Source organism: Pollachius pollachius (genome assembly GCF_949987615.1).
Source record: "Pollachius pollachius genome assembly, chromosome: 4".
NCBI classification, from domain to species: Eukaryota; Metazoa; Chordata; class Actinopteri; order Gadiformes; family Gadidae; genus Pollachius; species Pollachius pollachius.
The window spans coordinates 7,461,467-7,477,857 of record NC_136937.1 but is presented as its reverse complement, the minus strand read 5'-3'; the positions used below and the strand labels follow the sequence as shown (position 1 = coordinate 7,477,857).

Genomic DNA, 16,391 nt, shown 5'->3' with positions numbered 1-16,391 from the left:
GATAACCAAAAACTATTCGATTACAATACCCAAGCACCTAAATGCTTACCCTCAAGGGATATACTACGACCTCAAGATTGGCTATCTGTCCCTGACGTGTCGTTGTTCGACTCAAGTCTACGTTGCAATACTGACATCTAGTGGCAACAGAACGAATCGCATTGCGACACATTGATTGAATAATACAAGAGGGGCACGTTCGAGAGAAGACGCCCAGAAGCGCACTCAGATCCCATCTCGTCACACATCAGTTACGAGCTTACAGGCACTCTTTGGATTTACTGTTCACTTATCCATCCATTTAATCCCAGAAAAAGCGAATGCTTGTTTGATAACTGAACGTGCTGAATAATCGAGTCCTGGGCTAATGAATTACATTTCAAGCTGTCATATTTGATATATATATTTACATATGAATGGCATTTCATCTATTTAATGCTTTACTATTACTGTTATGCTAAATTATTCTCCTGTACCTTCTGCTGTGAAACCCTCATTTCCAGACTGGGATTAACAATGCACATCTTATAATAAATAGTAACAAACTATTGGGTCAAGACAAGATAAAATAGGAATACACGCTGAGAGAGAAATGCATGCCAACAAATAAAAGACCAAAGATTGGACCCAAAAGCAGCAGCCATTAACTTATTTATTATACTGAATTTACGAAAAAGTAAAAGCAACACTTGAATAACAGTATTGTACACTTGAAGTCTGTTTTGTTGTCGCTGTCATTGTAGTGGTGGTGGTTGTTTCAGACGATCGCTCCACCGTGCGCCAAGGCTGATGCATTAAGAAACCTTTGGAGGAGCGGAGCATCCAGAAGCTGAACAGGTAGACACCGGTTTGAACCGGATGTCCACCGCCTCGCTGCCTCCCAGATGCATGGCGATGATGAGGGAAGTGACCCATTGTTGTTTGAGGGAGATACGAGAGGGGCTGGGATAACACTTATAACTACGAGACGTCTTCTGATGTGCTGTTGTGGTTCAGGATGGGGGGGGACAAGGGTCAGGGGGGTATTCTATACTTTACTTATTTTATATGGCCCGATACGTTTTGTCCTTCAGATTCCAGAGAACGTATAAATTAACAAAGTAGAAGCGATATTTAGACACATGGGGATGGCTGGTGGCTGGCGGTGGGGGTTATATCGGTGTACAATAACTCACATGCGGCTGTGCAGAAAACAACTTGTTAAGAGACCAAAAGGAGGGGTGATCTTTGAGTGTCAGCTCTTGATTCGACCCAGGAGCTTGAGCACAGAGCCCAGACTGTTCTTTTCAAGTAGAGATCCAGTCCAAAACAAAAAATAATAAAAAAGGCATTTCTTACATTTTTAAGCTTGCGCTACCAAATTATGTGGGAGACACATGGTCAGATCTACAAAGGATTAGGACACCGGCAAGTTCAATTAAAAACTTTTTCCCCCTAATGTGCGCGCGAGAGAGGGATGAATACGGGTAATGGAAGTTCTTTCACTAGACAACTACACAAGGATTTGTAGTTGTGCGTAGTTGGTGCGTATAGGCCACGAATACATCAACACAGTATTTTACCAAGCTTTCCAGCCATCTAGCTTTACCTATTCCACTCATTACCTCTGATCCTTCCAAGCTAAAATGCAAACAAACTAATAATAATAACAATACAAAGTAATAAACTGAAATAGACACCGTCCGGTTTTTCTTGAAATCAACAGATTAAAAAGAAAAAAAAACAAAAGAAATCAAATCAATCTCTTCGGTATGGAATGGAACTTTTTCTCTCTTTTTCTTTTTTTACAGTAGCAAAAACATTGACTTCTTATTAATATTCGATGATATTTCCGTTGATAATGTCCTCGTCGAGAGGGCTGGCGCGGGCAAAGGGAAAAAGAGTCACCCCGTCCCATGCTTCAGGTTGGGACTACAGAATGAGACTGTGGTTGTTTCCCCTACCCATCATTAAACAAAGAAGCAGGTGGCTAACCGTACAGAACGCCTCTCCCCCTGCCCGGGGCAGCCCTCTCCCTGCAGGCGAATGTTGGACCGTACGCTAAACCCCTCCCCCTCCAGGTCCACCTTACAGAGCAGACCTTCAAACCACAGGAGGGGGGGGAGGGGGGCTGACGTCCGGCCTAATAAACCCATACGCAATACAAAACCTCTGCCCAACCCTGGAGGCACGAGCACAGCGCTTTGTTTGGAGAATATAGCAAGAAGGAGAAGCAGCAGCGGAGGAGGAGGAGGAGGAGGAGGAGGAGGAGGAGGAGGAGGAAGAAGAAGAGGAGGAGGAGAAGATGGGGGGCAGGAAGGGGGAGGAGGAGGAGAAGGAAGTAGAAGCAGAGGGTCTCCCATCAGATGATCACGGGTCACGTGGTGAGGGGAGGGGGAGGCGTTTCTCCCTCTGAATGACTTGGGAGTGTTGAGGGGTAGTTCTTGAGAGGGGGTGGGTTGGGTGTCAGGGGGGGTGATGGTCGGCTGGGTGGGTGGCGGGGGCCCCTCTTTTAAAAGGTCTTCCTGTGGATGGCGCGCGCCCGGTCCTCCTCGTACTCCCGCTTCGACACCCACATCTTCTTGAAGGTGTCCAGCGACGCTAGGATGGAGCCTCTGTGAAGGAGGAAGTCAGACGACCATTAAAGGGCGAGTCAACCACAAAATGTAGAGCCCGCCTCTGGCCACGGGGTAAGCCAATCAAAAGAGGGACAAACCCACTGGAGTCCTATTTGCCGGTATTCCATGTGTGGACTATGGTGGTGTTGGCTTATATCCATACAAGATAAGATGCACTTTATTCACAGGAAATTAGGGCGCCAGGCTAATCATAAGAATTAAAAATGAGCTATAATAATAACATACAAAATACAGCAAAGCCAGTTTAGGTTGTGTGGGGTAACAGTCTTACCCGATCCATGTGGAGTAGAGTCGTTCTTGAGGAGCGGAGATCTGCAAATTAAAATCAGAGAGCTGTTGATTACACACTTCGGGGCTCCGCTAAGCCCATTAGCAGCTGATGGATGTGGCGTAGGGACAGGTGATGCAGAACAACACAATAAATGAATGTGGAGACGTAGCGACGAAGCACGAGCACGGTGGTGCCATTAGATTCAGGGTTCTGATGGACTGGCCACCGTGACTCACCTTGATCTTTACATCTTTAGGCGCCAGCTTTTTCACTTCCGTTAGTAGCCTTTCTCCAAAGCCTGTGGGGTGAGAACAACGGTTTGTTATTAAAGTAAACATAATTTTTCAATATATATCTGAGGATTACCTCAATTGTCAGGCATCAGTGCATCCTTCAAGTGGCAAAGCCTCATTTGTGATTTGCTCTCAGAGATCTTTTTTCTTTAAGTACCCCTTTCATAACCAATATTAAAACTTAACAAAAAGGACAAAGAAAAAACAAAAGTACCCCCAACACTGCCCTAAATAAAGGCTTGTCCTCGTCCTTTTACATCGCCCCTGAAACCCTGGGGAAGGAAGGTACCCAGAAGAACAGGGGTCCTTCATGCCCAGGGGAGGGTTGGTGGGACGGGCAGAAGCCCACCTTTGATCAGGGTGGTTCCTCCGCACAGCACGATGGTAGAGTAGAGTGTGCGGCGCAGGTCCATGTCCGACTTCTGGATGGAGTAGGCCAGCACCTCATGGATACCAGGACTCTCGTCTCCGATCAGGTCGGGTCTGAACAGCAGCTCGGGAGCTCTGAACCGGGCCGGTCCGATCTACGGCGGGGAACGGGAGCTTATCATGGCAGCTGATCTTCACGTGTATTATCGATTGCCGTGGTCATGCATCAGATATCTTTTTGAAGCATCTGAAATGTTTTTCTAACCATTGACTGGTTAAGCCTTCACTTAAGCATTAATCGGCAAAACCTTAGAAAAGCTGTATTAAAATAGGATTAGATCATTACTGCATGCGGATATCACAATTTATCGTTTATTCTTCTCTTACTAAACAGCGTTGGAGAGGGCTGTTTGGTTTGCAAATGCATCAATTCCAATAAACTCTTCTTATTCAATATGTACTTTCCTTTGGCGGCTTTCCAAGAAACCACACTTACGTTTAATGAGCTTCCGTCGGGTAGAACGTACTGGGCCTTCTCTGTCTCCAACGTCTCGTCCTTCTGGGGGTTCAGTGACAGGTAACAAGCTCTCTGTACGAGGGGAACACACAAAGACACTATGGAGCAAACAACAAGACCAATACCTGGGCCACAAACAAAACAACCGCAAGGTCGAGAGAGAAACACGTCAAGGGAGAAGAAGACAAAACATCCCCAAACAGAGACAAGGTTAAACGAAACAAGATACAAGTCGGGCGATAGTCTCCAAAGAAAAGAAAATGAACAAAGAGAAGGGGAAAGAAGTCTCCAAAGCAAAAGGTAAGCAGAAACCAAGTCAAGTCAAGGAACCTCAACAGAAAACTAAAATACACACACAACAGCAAGAATCAGTTTAAATCAACCCAAGAGTCAACTGAAAGCCTCACACAGCCGGATAACAAACCCTACCTAAAACCCTCTAGGGGGGGGGGGGGTCGTACCTCTTTGATGGTGCGGACCACCTCAAACTCGGCCGAGGTGTTGAAGTTGTAGCCCTCCTTGCGGAGCAGCAGGCGGAGGTAGCGTGAGACGTCACGCCCGGCCACGTCCACCCGCATGATGGAGTGGGGGATGGCGAAGCCCTCGTAGATGGGCACCACGTGGGTCACGCCGTCCCCGGCGTCCAGGACCACGCCAGTGGTCCGGCCCGTGGCGTACCTTCAGAAGGGGGGGGGCAGAAGAGGGGGCAAGTTTAGATGGGACAATGGACTGACTGAACAGTGCCAACAAGATAATAAATACATCAGCCACAGTCGGAGGAGAAGGGTACCTTGTTCATTTTTTGGTGGTTACTTTATTTGTGTCACAAGTTGCATGCACTATTGTGTCGTTTAAATGTGCCTTCAAAACTAACTGTACTGTAATGGTCGTAGACGTGGCATGGGCATAGAAAGAGCCTTACATGAAAACAAAATGACAAAATAAAATGAGGTTTCCATTTAATAGGCCCCATATGGTGGATGGTTTAGGGTATGCAGGTCCTTTAGGCCCCCTAGCCACTACAAAGACTAGCACTAGTATTTGCTGACTACTAGCGTACAGTGCACATTCAGGAGCAGGCAGGGAAGACAGCTTGTTCATTCTGACAGACCCTGACAGACTGCTGACATAGCCTTTGGGCGGGTAGACACACACCACAACACTTAAGCAAACTTTGTTGACATTTTGTCACTACGTTGAAGTGTTGACTGTTGTTGATGCCATGAATGAAATAATAATTATGGGCTTTTATAATAACCAATGCACAAAGCAATCAGAGCTGAAGGATCTCAAACAGTGGTGTTTGCACAGCTGTATTCCAATTTTGTCCAACAAAAGTAAACATGTTCATTATCGTTTTTTATGGATATTTCCGCTTCTAGTTTCCGCAAATGCCAAAAGCAGACAAACAACAGGCTCCAGAACAGGCACTAGCACATCTAGCTGGATGCATGACTAAACCCTACTTCGTAAATGAAATGTCAAATCGTTTGATTCATTTTTAACGCCTTTTCGCAACACCCCCGAATGTCAGCAGCCCAGGTCAACTCATCAACACTACTTCAGTATTTCCAAAAAGCAATTAACAACACAACCCAACCATTAGCAGATCACTGCATTTTCTGCAGAAAATGCATTTCCTGCAGAAAATGCAGCGAGTGCGGTAGTGCAAAGTGAGGTTGAAAATATTTTTTAATAAAGCCACATAGATTAAGACATAAAGAAACGTTAAATGGCTTAAATCAAGTGAAGGGATTTGAACAAAAGTTCAAAAGTCTAAATGGAGTAAACAATCTATGATGTACATGGTTGGAAACATATAAAGTGACAGCTGAATGAAAAGCGCAAAGCATTGCTAAAAATGTAAAATGAATTGAACTGAAGAATCTGAAAGGTCAAATGTATTGCCCTGCACTCCTGGTGTGTGTGTGTGTGTGTGTGTGTGTGTTTAAGAGAATAGCGAGCCGGTGCATGATTAAAAGTAGCCCAATAGAGCGGGAAAAACTGCCCAATCTGGCAACACTGCTGAACGTCCTCACGCTCCAGCGTCAACGTAAATCAGTGAGACCAACTGAAAACGAAGCCGGTATGAAACTAAAACTGTGATTCTGAATAAACTTTAAATGATATCGAAATTCCGTTTGGATATTATTGAAGATACAAGTGTGCAGATTTGTTAAATGGTTTGAACGAAGGTAAACGGTTGAAAAATGATTGAGTTACGATGTCTTAAGAAGTAGGTGTTGCAGAATGGGCAGACGTCTTCAATGAAAACAGCTGAAAACGAAGCCGGTATGAAACTGAAACTGTGATTGTGAAGATACAAGTGTGTAGATTTGTAAAATGGTTTGAACAAAGATAAATGGTTGAAAATTGACTTAGTTACGTCTTAAACAATTGAAGTACCGCCGTCCTCCCATTGACTCCCATGTTAAAAAAAGATAATATTTAAAAAAGGTAGAATATCTTAAAAAGTATAAAAAAATTTATTTTATACTTATTTATACTTATTTTTTTTATTTTTTTTTATTTAAAAAACCTGAAAAGAAGCACGCGATTCCAAGTTATTCTGAATATTTTAAACTTTTGTTTGCTGCGTTACCAACGTTATCTATGCTGACTTAGGGTACGGGATGTTCAATATCAATAAGGTTGAGTTCATAAGGGCTAACATTATCTTTTCTGAGTTAATAATTTTGGGCAGGTGTTTCTAGGTGAAAAATGGAGGAAGGAGATAGGTCCCAAAGTTTATAGAGAATAATAAATAAAGAAAGAAAGAATAAAACTTATGAAGGACAATAGTTGAGCGCTGCATGCAGCACTCACTCACTCATTCTTATTTTCACGGCTGAACGGCAAAGTGTGAAGCAATTAATGCCAAGGTCGCCAGAATACAGCTCACGCAGACAGACAACAGCCGCGTCCGGTGTGCCAACTGTGATGAAATGATCCAATTGAAACTTGGAAGCATTCAATGGTGATGCTGTACCCTTGATCCCTTGAACCCTAGCTCTCTACACGGAACTATGTCAAATATATGCATGTATTTAAATCAGTATGCGTAATAGTGCTGTTGGAACGAAATCCAGGAGCTGAATATTATTATAATAGTAAGAAAAATATATACTATTTGAATGCTAAAATGACGATTCCAAGGACTATTTTTGTATTTTTTATAATGGGTTGGCTTACGTAAGCGAATCTCGCCCTTCTCGCCTTGGCCTTCCCGCATGTGGAAACGAAATGCTTACCTCACGTCACTCTGGACGAACAATAAAGTGCTCACGCATGTTCAAAACTATATACACCATGAAAATAAAGCATATTAGAATCAGTGAAAAGACATCTGGAATATTCAACCAGTACAGCCTCGTTAAGATGCGCTTCTGCTCCATCCATTCACCAAAACATTTGATGTATTTAGAGGATTCAATTATACTGGAGTTTTACTTTTCAATCCAACTGTTGAATAGTGTAGTGAATGGCTTTTTCCGGATGAGGGGATTATGATAAATGGGTGTTTTGGAGACGTTAGTTTCCCTGTTCCCACTAAAATAGGCTATCACCTTTTTCGTAGAAAGTTGGTATCCAAAACGAACCTGTTGCGATACAACAGCAACCTGTATACATCTACCGAGGTGCAATTACACATTTGCTTGTAGCTGCGACCGCCATCGAGATGAATGATCAATACATATAACAGATAATGATAATTATAGGTCTATGATTGTAGTTTACCATTATGGATGAATGATCAATACATACAACAGATGGCAATAATTACAGATCTATGACTGTAGTTTACGACTATGGACGCAGTAAAAAAATACTGTGTACCCATGTACTAAAACTTGTAACGCGACTATGACCAAGATACCCAAATGTGATGGGCTATACGGATATATGCATATAAAACTGTTTGTAATGATATGTAAAATATCTACCTCGGTACAATTATGTCACCTTTTCGCAATACGGAAATCTTGTTGTGTGTGTACAGTCCCATTAAAGTCGTCGTGGGCTAGGGTTTGAGCATTTAACATTTGAATATCATTTGAATAATACAACAAGGAAGGGAATTCCGAATGGGATTATAGAGGAAGATTCACAGCACAAATACGTAATAGAACAGCTACACATTATGAACATCCGTAATATATACAAAGCGGAGGTTGTTAACCTTTATGGACGTAATTTAGGCTCTACCTTTCCCGTGACGCCCAGGTTAAGAACCGCTGGTAGAGACAGAGAGACAGAATAGTAGGTTCTCATCACTTACAGGCTTAGCACTGCTTGCATGGAGATGAAGAGGGCAGGAACGTTAAAGGTCTCAAAGAACACCTCGGCGGCCTTCTCTCGGTTTTTACTGGGATTCAGTGGAGCCTCCGTCAGTAGTACAGGGTGCTGCACGGAGGAGAGGACACACACACACACACACACACACCTTTTTATTAGATTGAAATGACTGATTGTGATTCAGTGGGAGGAACTCCACTGACTAGCACTGATGGCAGAGAGGACAGGTACACCTATAGATTAGAAAGGAAGAGACTGAAAAGGTCTATGGAACAGAAAAGGACTTAAAAGAGACCTTGAAAAGAGGGACAATGCGGGATGAAGAAATGATCAAAATCTTGTCAGGGAAGAGATGCTAAGAAGATACCTTTGGACTAAATCTGGAATAGAGACTCGATGAAGAGGCATAAGAACACGACCATGGACTAGATGTTATAGACTATGAATGAATATGGAATATCTAGAATATAAATGTTAAAGGAAAGGCGACTCAGCTATTTTCCAATATAGAGAGTACTGCTTCATATGGGTGTTCTGAAAAAAAATCTCTTTTTGCAACATGGGGGTCAATGTGGAACGTCAACCCATGAGGTAAATAAGGCCCTCTTAGTTTAGAAAACAGGTGACTGGACATTTCCCCTTTAAGGACTATGGCATAGAAAAGACAATGAGGAAGAAGACTATGGACAGTAAAGAGCCTCTCCGACCCACGAGGAAGGGCATTAGGAGAGACCATCAGGAGCCCCCCACCTCCTCAGAGAAGGTCTGCAGCTGCTCCTTGGAGTACACATACTGCCAGATGCGCTCCATGTCGTTCCAGTCGTTCACGATGCCGTGCTCCATGGGGTAGCGCACGGACAGCAGTCCTCTGTGTTCCTGGTGGGGCAGGGAAACACACAGGCACACACACATAAGTTAATACGAATTCAATACGATTGTTTGTTGTGAGGTGTACAAGCCTCCGTTGCCGTGGTAATATTATTACGTTTTTGCAATTTTTAAATATAAATATCGTTCCGTTCATACATCTCCTCACAGCACTCTTTCTCCCTGACATTCTCGTTCACACAGGCATACGCACGCGAACACGCACACACAGAGACAAGCGCGCATTCATGCCAGTGGTGCGCGGGTACTTCTAAACAGCTGATTCACCCGCTCCTCCTCTCAACGCGCCTATCAAAGGAAAACCCAAAGCAGCGGGATATTTGTCACAGATTAGACGTTCGGCGACCGTTTTACCAAAGTTTAGTATGATGTACTGTGCTCAGAAACACCTGCCCTGAAATTATTGTTAACTCAGAAAAGATAATGTTAGCCCTTATGAACTCCACCTTATTGATATTGAACATCCCGTACCCTAAGTCAGCATAGATAACGTTGGTAACGCAGCAAACGATGCGATTAATATGAAATGCGGTTATAGTTGAGATAGGCTACGGTGTTAGACTGGGTACCCCCAGTACGTTCTGCCGGCGATTTGAATTCACTCTGCAGCAGGGTCTGGAGAGCAATATATTTCTTTCTGTTTCCGATCCGCTTTTACTGAAGCCAATCACCAAGCGTTTTTTTCCCCCTGGGGCGCTATTGGCTGGTTTAACACAATGACGACAGGGAAGCGATTGTTGACATCGTTGGTCTGATTGGTTGAAGGACTATTATTATTTTTATTATTACATTTATATTGTCACATTATATTATTGATTTTCCTTTACACAAAAAGTTAAATACAGGATTCCTCATCTACCCCCCCCCACACACACACACACACACACACACACACACACACACATTGCTTTCTGTCTGTGGAAACACTGTCACATTTTAGACGCTTAGGAAATGGAGATGTGAGAGGGAAAACAGTAAAAGTCTTAAAAGAGCACGTCTATTTTTGACCGTTGTTTTATTTTTTATCTTAACCTTTAAAGTTTGTCATTAATAAAAATGGATGGAGTTGAGGTAATATATTGAAGTTACCATTTTATGCATTACTCACTAAGCACAATAGAAAGAACAGAAAGGAAGTAATTAATTGTGGATAATAGGAGGTCATTACTAGGGAGCAATACGTAGCCCCTCAATTCATCTGCATGAAAAGTTATAGATAAAAGTATGAAAGCGACAGCATTTTAATAGAGTAGGAACAGTACTTCTGCCTTGGGTCCGATGAACAGATCTCCCTCCAGGGCTCCTGCCATCACGCGCACATGCTTGGGTCGTCCCACACTGGAACACACACACACACACACACACACACACACACACACACACACACACACACACACACACACAGAGTTAATGATCTGATAATAATATTATTATTTTCATGCATAATTTGTAAATGTCATCTTGCTCTTAGGAAAGGATGTTTGGGAAGTCACTCACTAGTTTGGGAAGCAGTACTTTGGGATCTGGTCACCTGCAAACCCAGCCTTAATAACCCCAGAACCCTAGAAGGAAGGAAAAGGAAAACAATTTAAACAGTTTTTAAGACAAACTATAAAATAGTGAGACATGTACAGTGGGAACAGATTGTGTCTGTAAACTATGTATTTAGTCTCTGAAGGAGAGTCATGATGTAGTGAGCAGGGAGTCATAAGACACAGCCTAGGGCCACTAGTCATCAACCAGAATCCTGCTCTTTTTCACAAGTCACAGTCTTCAATTGTACAGTGGTTGCCAAATAACATAATCAAAAATAATTGACAGTGTGCCCAGGACGGCCACGGTTTTAAAATAGAACTCAGGAATGCACCAGGGTTTCATTTGTATAATTTATAGATGAATGTCCAACATCTGACAAAACAGAGAATGTTAAATCTTGCATAAAATATGTCTGTGTGCTGATAAAGATCAACCTGTCCTCCACATAATCTGAGCTAGCAACAACCAGCCTACTGCATCTGCTAACGTTAGCAGCAGTAGTTAGCTAATATTGCTGCTATGTCAATCCTCTGAGATGATGAATAATCACTACTTGGACTGAACGTTAAGGGGACATGGGGCGAGATTGTGTCACAACCACTGTCGTGTTGCAGCCACAAGCAATATAAACTATAATTCTGAAACCGGTGCGCTAACCCGCTAGCAGAGCAACACAATAAGCAGCTAACGTTAGCGGCCTCAGTTAGGGTGTGGATGAATGACATCATCAATACTCACATTATCAATCACAACGGGCTGGTTAGCTAAAATGTCATAAGACTCCATGACGGTATAGTTATTTAAGATGTCTTTCTATAAAAATGCGTTTTATTTCCTTTCCAGTTCGGCGTTATAATCATTAAAAACGTCCCAGTACTGTAGACTCGGATGTCTGGTCGCCGCTCCTTTGCTGTGTGGGACCGCCTACCACAACAACCCAAGCCAGCGAGGTATGACTGACACACCAAACAGCCAATCGCAGTGTCCTATATGGACGTCCACGTGCTCACTGTCAAATCCCAGATCCTTTAGCGTCTTCCTTATTATACATCCATGGAGGATTCTGTCCACCCTTGGATGTACCATAAGAACGGTCTTCATTACTTTCTTAGTTTCTCAGTCATACACTGATATATTATAGAATAAATTACATGAAGCCATACCATTTTTTTAACAAAGAGTTTTGAATAATGAATAATGAATACACTGTGTGCAGTTTGTCCATAAGAAAGACCACACTAGTAAGGGCGGATGACAGATAGATATTTCGATTAAATTACTGATTATTTGGTTGCCACAAATTATCAATAAGGGTTGTCATAATTAAAATAGGAAGGGAAAGGGAGAACATGCTGGGTTGAGTTGTATGGCGTTCTTGTTAACTTTATTATTAACTTATCAGTCAGTGTGACCAGTCGAGTTAATTTAGCAAAATTCTGCTCTCAGTGTGGGTTATTTATGAGCCATGGCATTTTAATACACCCAAACCAGAGCCATTTCGAGAGGAAGTCTCTCTAAATAGCTCTGACCTGAACCATCCAATCCAGAGTGGAAGGCGTGGGGACCGTCGAAGCGGTGGGACGTGTAGGCTTAGAGGAAAATGAAACTCTGCCCTGTGTCCAATCAGAGTCGAGAGTCTACGGATATACACACTGAACTCCAGTAAGTACGCCTCGTACGTTTGTCAATATCGATACAAATTTCGATATCACGCCATCCAGATACGCAGCATCAGAAGACGTTTACGGTCGTGTTTGGCTCGGTGATCAGCCGGTTAGTCGGTGTGTACCTGACAGCCGTAGATCAAGCTGTTGTGGGTCTTTAACATGTATGTCCACCTGCTAGCTGAGGGAGCTAACCTTCATTGGATAGACTTGCTAGTGCTAGTTTAGGTAGCTATCCTTCATTATTGATGTGGATTGATGTGCTAATGCTAGCTGTTACTTAACGATTGGACGTGCTGTAACTATTATGACATGATTAACTGTGACGTGTTTGTTACGACTTGTTATCATGTGATGTATTATGACTTAATTTACTATGAAGTGGTTTATTATGACTTCATTATCTATAAAGTTAATGTAAAAATAAAGCGAGAAAACGATTACGGAGGAGGCTGTGGTTGGTGATGCATGCTTTTACTGATCCTTATAGTTATGTGTTCAACTTAGTGTTTTGGTTTCTGTTTGACAGGTTGTGATGATATCTGTCAAGTTGGGCACCGCTGTCTACTCCCGAGCTTGTTCTGCCATTGGACTGAAATCAAGTCGTGGACACTACTGAGATAATGGCCTGTGCAGCAGCAGTGGTGGATGAAGTACCTGAAAAGTAAGTTCCTTCACTAATGCAGTTTATTCAGTTTCAAAAACCTATATAGTTATCAAAGAGCTGATAATTGTGTTCGTTCTTTTGTTGGTTTTAAATGTCGGTGTCTCTCTCTCTCTCTCTCTCTCTCTCTCTCTCTCTGTCTCTCTGTAGACACTGCTGGGTCTGTTTTGCTTCCGAGCGAGAAGATCTACATGCAGAGTGGGTTAACCCATGCAGGTGTAAAGGCTGCACAAAATGGATCCATCAGTCTTGCTTGCAACGGTGGCTGGATGAGAAACAGAAGGGGAATAACGGAGGACCAGTGAACTGCCCACAATGTGGTACAGAATACCGCATTGTGTTCCCCAAAATGGGTGAGTGGACACATTTGATTCAAATCAGTATTTGGTAGTAATTTAGCATTCATTCGTCTCAATAAATTATGCAGAGATGCACAGCTTTGCTTTTAGATTTTTTGTTATTGTTGACCAGAATTTCATTACAATGGGAAGACAGATCCACATGTTTCTGTAGATGCTGTCAATCATTTTTTATTTCTTTACTTTTATTTTTCTTTATGTATTTTTGTTTGTACCTTTTATGAACTCGTAAGCAGAGGTTGTTTATAAAACTTTTTGATGAAGCTATTTGTTGTGACAGCATGACTAAATGTTTACGGTCCCTTCCCCTCCCTCCTCAGGACCGTTGGTCTATTCCCTCGAGCATGTAGACAAGGCTATCTCCCGGGTCAGTCCATTCGCTGCAATGGGGGTGGTAGTCGGGACCGTGTACTGGTCGGCTGTCACCTACGGGGCTGTGACAGTCATGCAGGTACACAGAGCTCCCAACACAACAATGACCAACAGACTGAAGATGTGTTATTAGTTTGTAATGTTTGTTATGTCTTCCTATTTTGACGTGAAGGTTGTTGGCCATAAGAAGGGTCTGTTTTTGATGGAGAGAGCGGACCCTGTGTTTTTGTTAATGGGCCTTCCCACCATCCCTGTCATGCTGGTGCTGGGAAAGATGATCCGCTGGGAGGAATACCTACTGACTCTTTGGCACCGATACTCTGGTCAACAGCTAAGAGGTAAACAACACATCATAATCATTAATACCTCTTTCTTACATGACACGCACACGACACGCCTCATCCTAATCTAGTCCGATGGGGGAAGGCAATGGGTTAGGGAGTTTGACTCGCAACTGAAAGGTTCTGGGTTTGAGCCCCAAAGGCCATAGTATACCCCCTCCTTGAGTCACTTTGAATTGAAGTATATGCTAAATTACATAATGGTTTTAGCAAAAATAAATGTGAAAATGTTTTCAATTGAGAGTTTTTGTATTTTTTTTTATCCCAGGTCGCCAGATGCATCGTATTCTCCTCGACAGGAACTTTAACCGGGAACACCTGTCAGTCTCTAGGACCCTCTGTGGGGCTCTTGTCTACCCCTCTATCGCCAGCCTCACGGGACGCTTGTTCTTCCAAAGAATTCCCTCAAGTCTGCAGCGCACTATTTTGGTGAGTGCATATTATTTATCTGGGGTAAGCGTGGTGACCAGAGTTCATCCAGGCAGTTCTCCCTCAACAGTGCCTCAACCACATTTAAAACCACGGCGTGGCACATCAAGTTCATTTTAAGAGAACCAAAAGATTTTGTAAGTCGGCTTGGGATGAATTATTAGTATTTTCAAACATGTCAGTGTGTAGTTGGGTTGATTTGCATTAGTTTTTGTGTGCTTTATGAACTTTAAAAATCACATTGGGCTTAGGGTGAATAAGTACAGCATTACATTTCACTCATTAAAACCACCTCTTCTTCTGTTCCTTTCCTCCCTAGGGAGGAATAGTGTTTGTGTTGATAAAGGGAGCGCTAAAGATGTACTTCAAGCAGCAGCAGTTCCTGATTCAGACCAACCGCCAAATCCTGAACTATCCGGAGATCAACGGAGAGCCAGAGAGAGACGGAGATAACGAGAGAGGAGAGGAGGACGCAGAGGACAGTGGCAATGAATGAGTGAATGGTTCAAGAGTTCATAGAGTGGAAGTATGGACACGGAAAACATTTGAACAAATGTTAAGAACTCGCTGTGACAGAAGATGTATAACCTCATATTAAATGTACACCTAGTGTCTTGTTTTTAATGAAAAGAGCAGGATGTCTTAACCTTCTCTAAGATGAAGTTTTATAGATGATGATGATGAGGAAGGTGATCCTTCAGGGTTAGCCATAATAATCTCGGCCGACATTCAAAGGCAACGTCAGGACAACATTTTGGCACTGGTCTTCATTTGGTGCGGTTTAATTGGTAAGGATATGACAGCATTTAGCGCCCTAGGATGCAACCGATATCTTGTATAGTTTACGTGTATTTCTTCGATAGGGGAAGAGATCTAAGGGTGTCCAGGTGTAAAAAAACATCATGAAAGGGCCTCTATTTTATCACAAGGTACCAGTTGGTTGGCTCTATTATGCATCTGGGTGGACATGCCCACTTATGATGTCTCTATTGGGTCGATTTTGAAAGCAATTGTAATGGACATAACACCTATTGGTTAAATAGGGGCCCATTTTTGACGTTGGTGAATGTTGATCTTTTAATTTATAAGACTTAGAAAAGGGGCTGAGCTCTTGTTTGTTTTCAGGAGCTGACCCATAATGCCATCATTGATTATAATTAGAAATACAATTACTACCTAAATATGAGTAGTATTGATGAATAAACAACATCATAGTGCAATTTTATTTGAAGAATTATAAACTCGAAAACACATGGTATAAAATACTATGTTCTCAATATCGACTATTAAACTTGAAATATTTTATGAACCCATTTTATAACCAAAATGAGGCTGTGTACTGCAATGTGGATGTGGTAAACATCCGATTGATTGTGTTGTAAGTATTTTGTATTTCACAGGGAAATATTTTAAAAGCAAATCAAAAATTATTTTCTTACTAAGTGAATATATATTGAGTCTTCACTTTGTCTTCAGTTTTATTGACAATGGTATTGCACTATGATGTTTGTGATGAATCTAAAACTATTTCTTAATCCAAAATGAATGTTATTTTCTAATATATAAATAATTTTAAATGGTGCTATAATATCATATGCTTTAGAAAGATGATGTCTGGCTGCTGCCACTTTTTTAATTTAAATTAAGAGGTAGTTTCATGCCACAGTTGTGCAGTTTAACTTTCCATGATCTAGGGATTTATTTGAATAAAGCTCTCGCAAACATGACATTTAGAATTACCTTTTGTTGACAAAAATATTGATATTCTTACTGC

At 42.2% G+C, this 16,391-nt stretch overlaps 2 protein-coding genes across 5 annotated transcripts; one reads left to right on the top strand and one right to left on the bottom strand.

Moving 5' to 3' along the window:
* Positions 1 to 634: 634 nt before the first annotated feature.
* Positions 635 to 11,699, bottom strand: actr1b (actin related protein 1B). The gene is made up of 11 exons (XM_079734916.1): positions 11,527 to 11,699; positions 10,750 to 10,814; positions 10,515 to 10,590; positions 9,115 to 9,240; positions 8,348 to 8,472; positions 4,530 to 4,746; positions 4,048 to 4,140; positions 3,532 to 3,706; positions 3,126 to 3,187; positions 2,890 to 2,930; positions 635 to 2,594 (listed from the first exon to the last, which is right to left on the bottom strand). Exons 1-11 carry the CDS (start codon positions 11,572 to 11,574, stop codon positions 2,492 to 2,494), a joined length of 1,131 nt encoding a protein of 376 aa, XP_079591042.1. The 5' UTR covers positions 11,575 to 11,699; the 3' UTR covers positions 635 to 2,491.
* A 712-nt stretch (positions 11,700 to 12,411) lies between these two features.
* On the top strand, positions 12,412 to 16,336 carry marchf5l (membrane-associated ring finger (C3HC4) 5, like). Of its 4 annotated transcripts, none has more exons than XM_079735748.1 (7): positions 12,412 to 12,450; positions 12,982 to 13,116; positions 13,267 to 13,469; positions 13,796 to 13,926; positions 14,020 to 14,185; positions 14,457 to 14,617; positions 14,937 to 16,336. In XM_079735748.1, exons 2-7 carry the CDS (start codon positions 13,076 to 13,078, stop codon positions 15,111 to 15,113), a joined length of 879 nt encoding a protein of 292 aa, XP_079591874.1. In that variant the 5' UTR covers positions 12,412 to 12,450; positions 12,982 to 13,075; the 3' UTR covers positions 15,114 to 16,336. The 4 variants fall into 4 exon arrangements, with proteins under 4 accessions (XP_079591874.1, XP_079591873.1, XP_079591876.1 ...); XM_079735747.1 differs by having other exon boundaries at positions 12,449 to 12,569; XM_079735750.1 differs by lacking the exon at positions 12,412 to 12,450 and adding an exon at positions 12,453 to 12,561.
* The last annotated feature ends 55 nt before the right edge of the window (positions 16,337 to 16,391 follow it).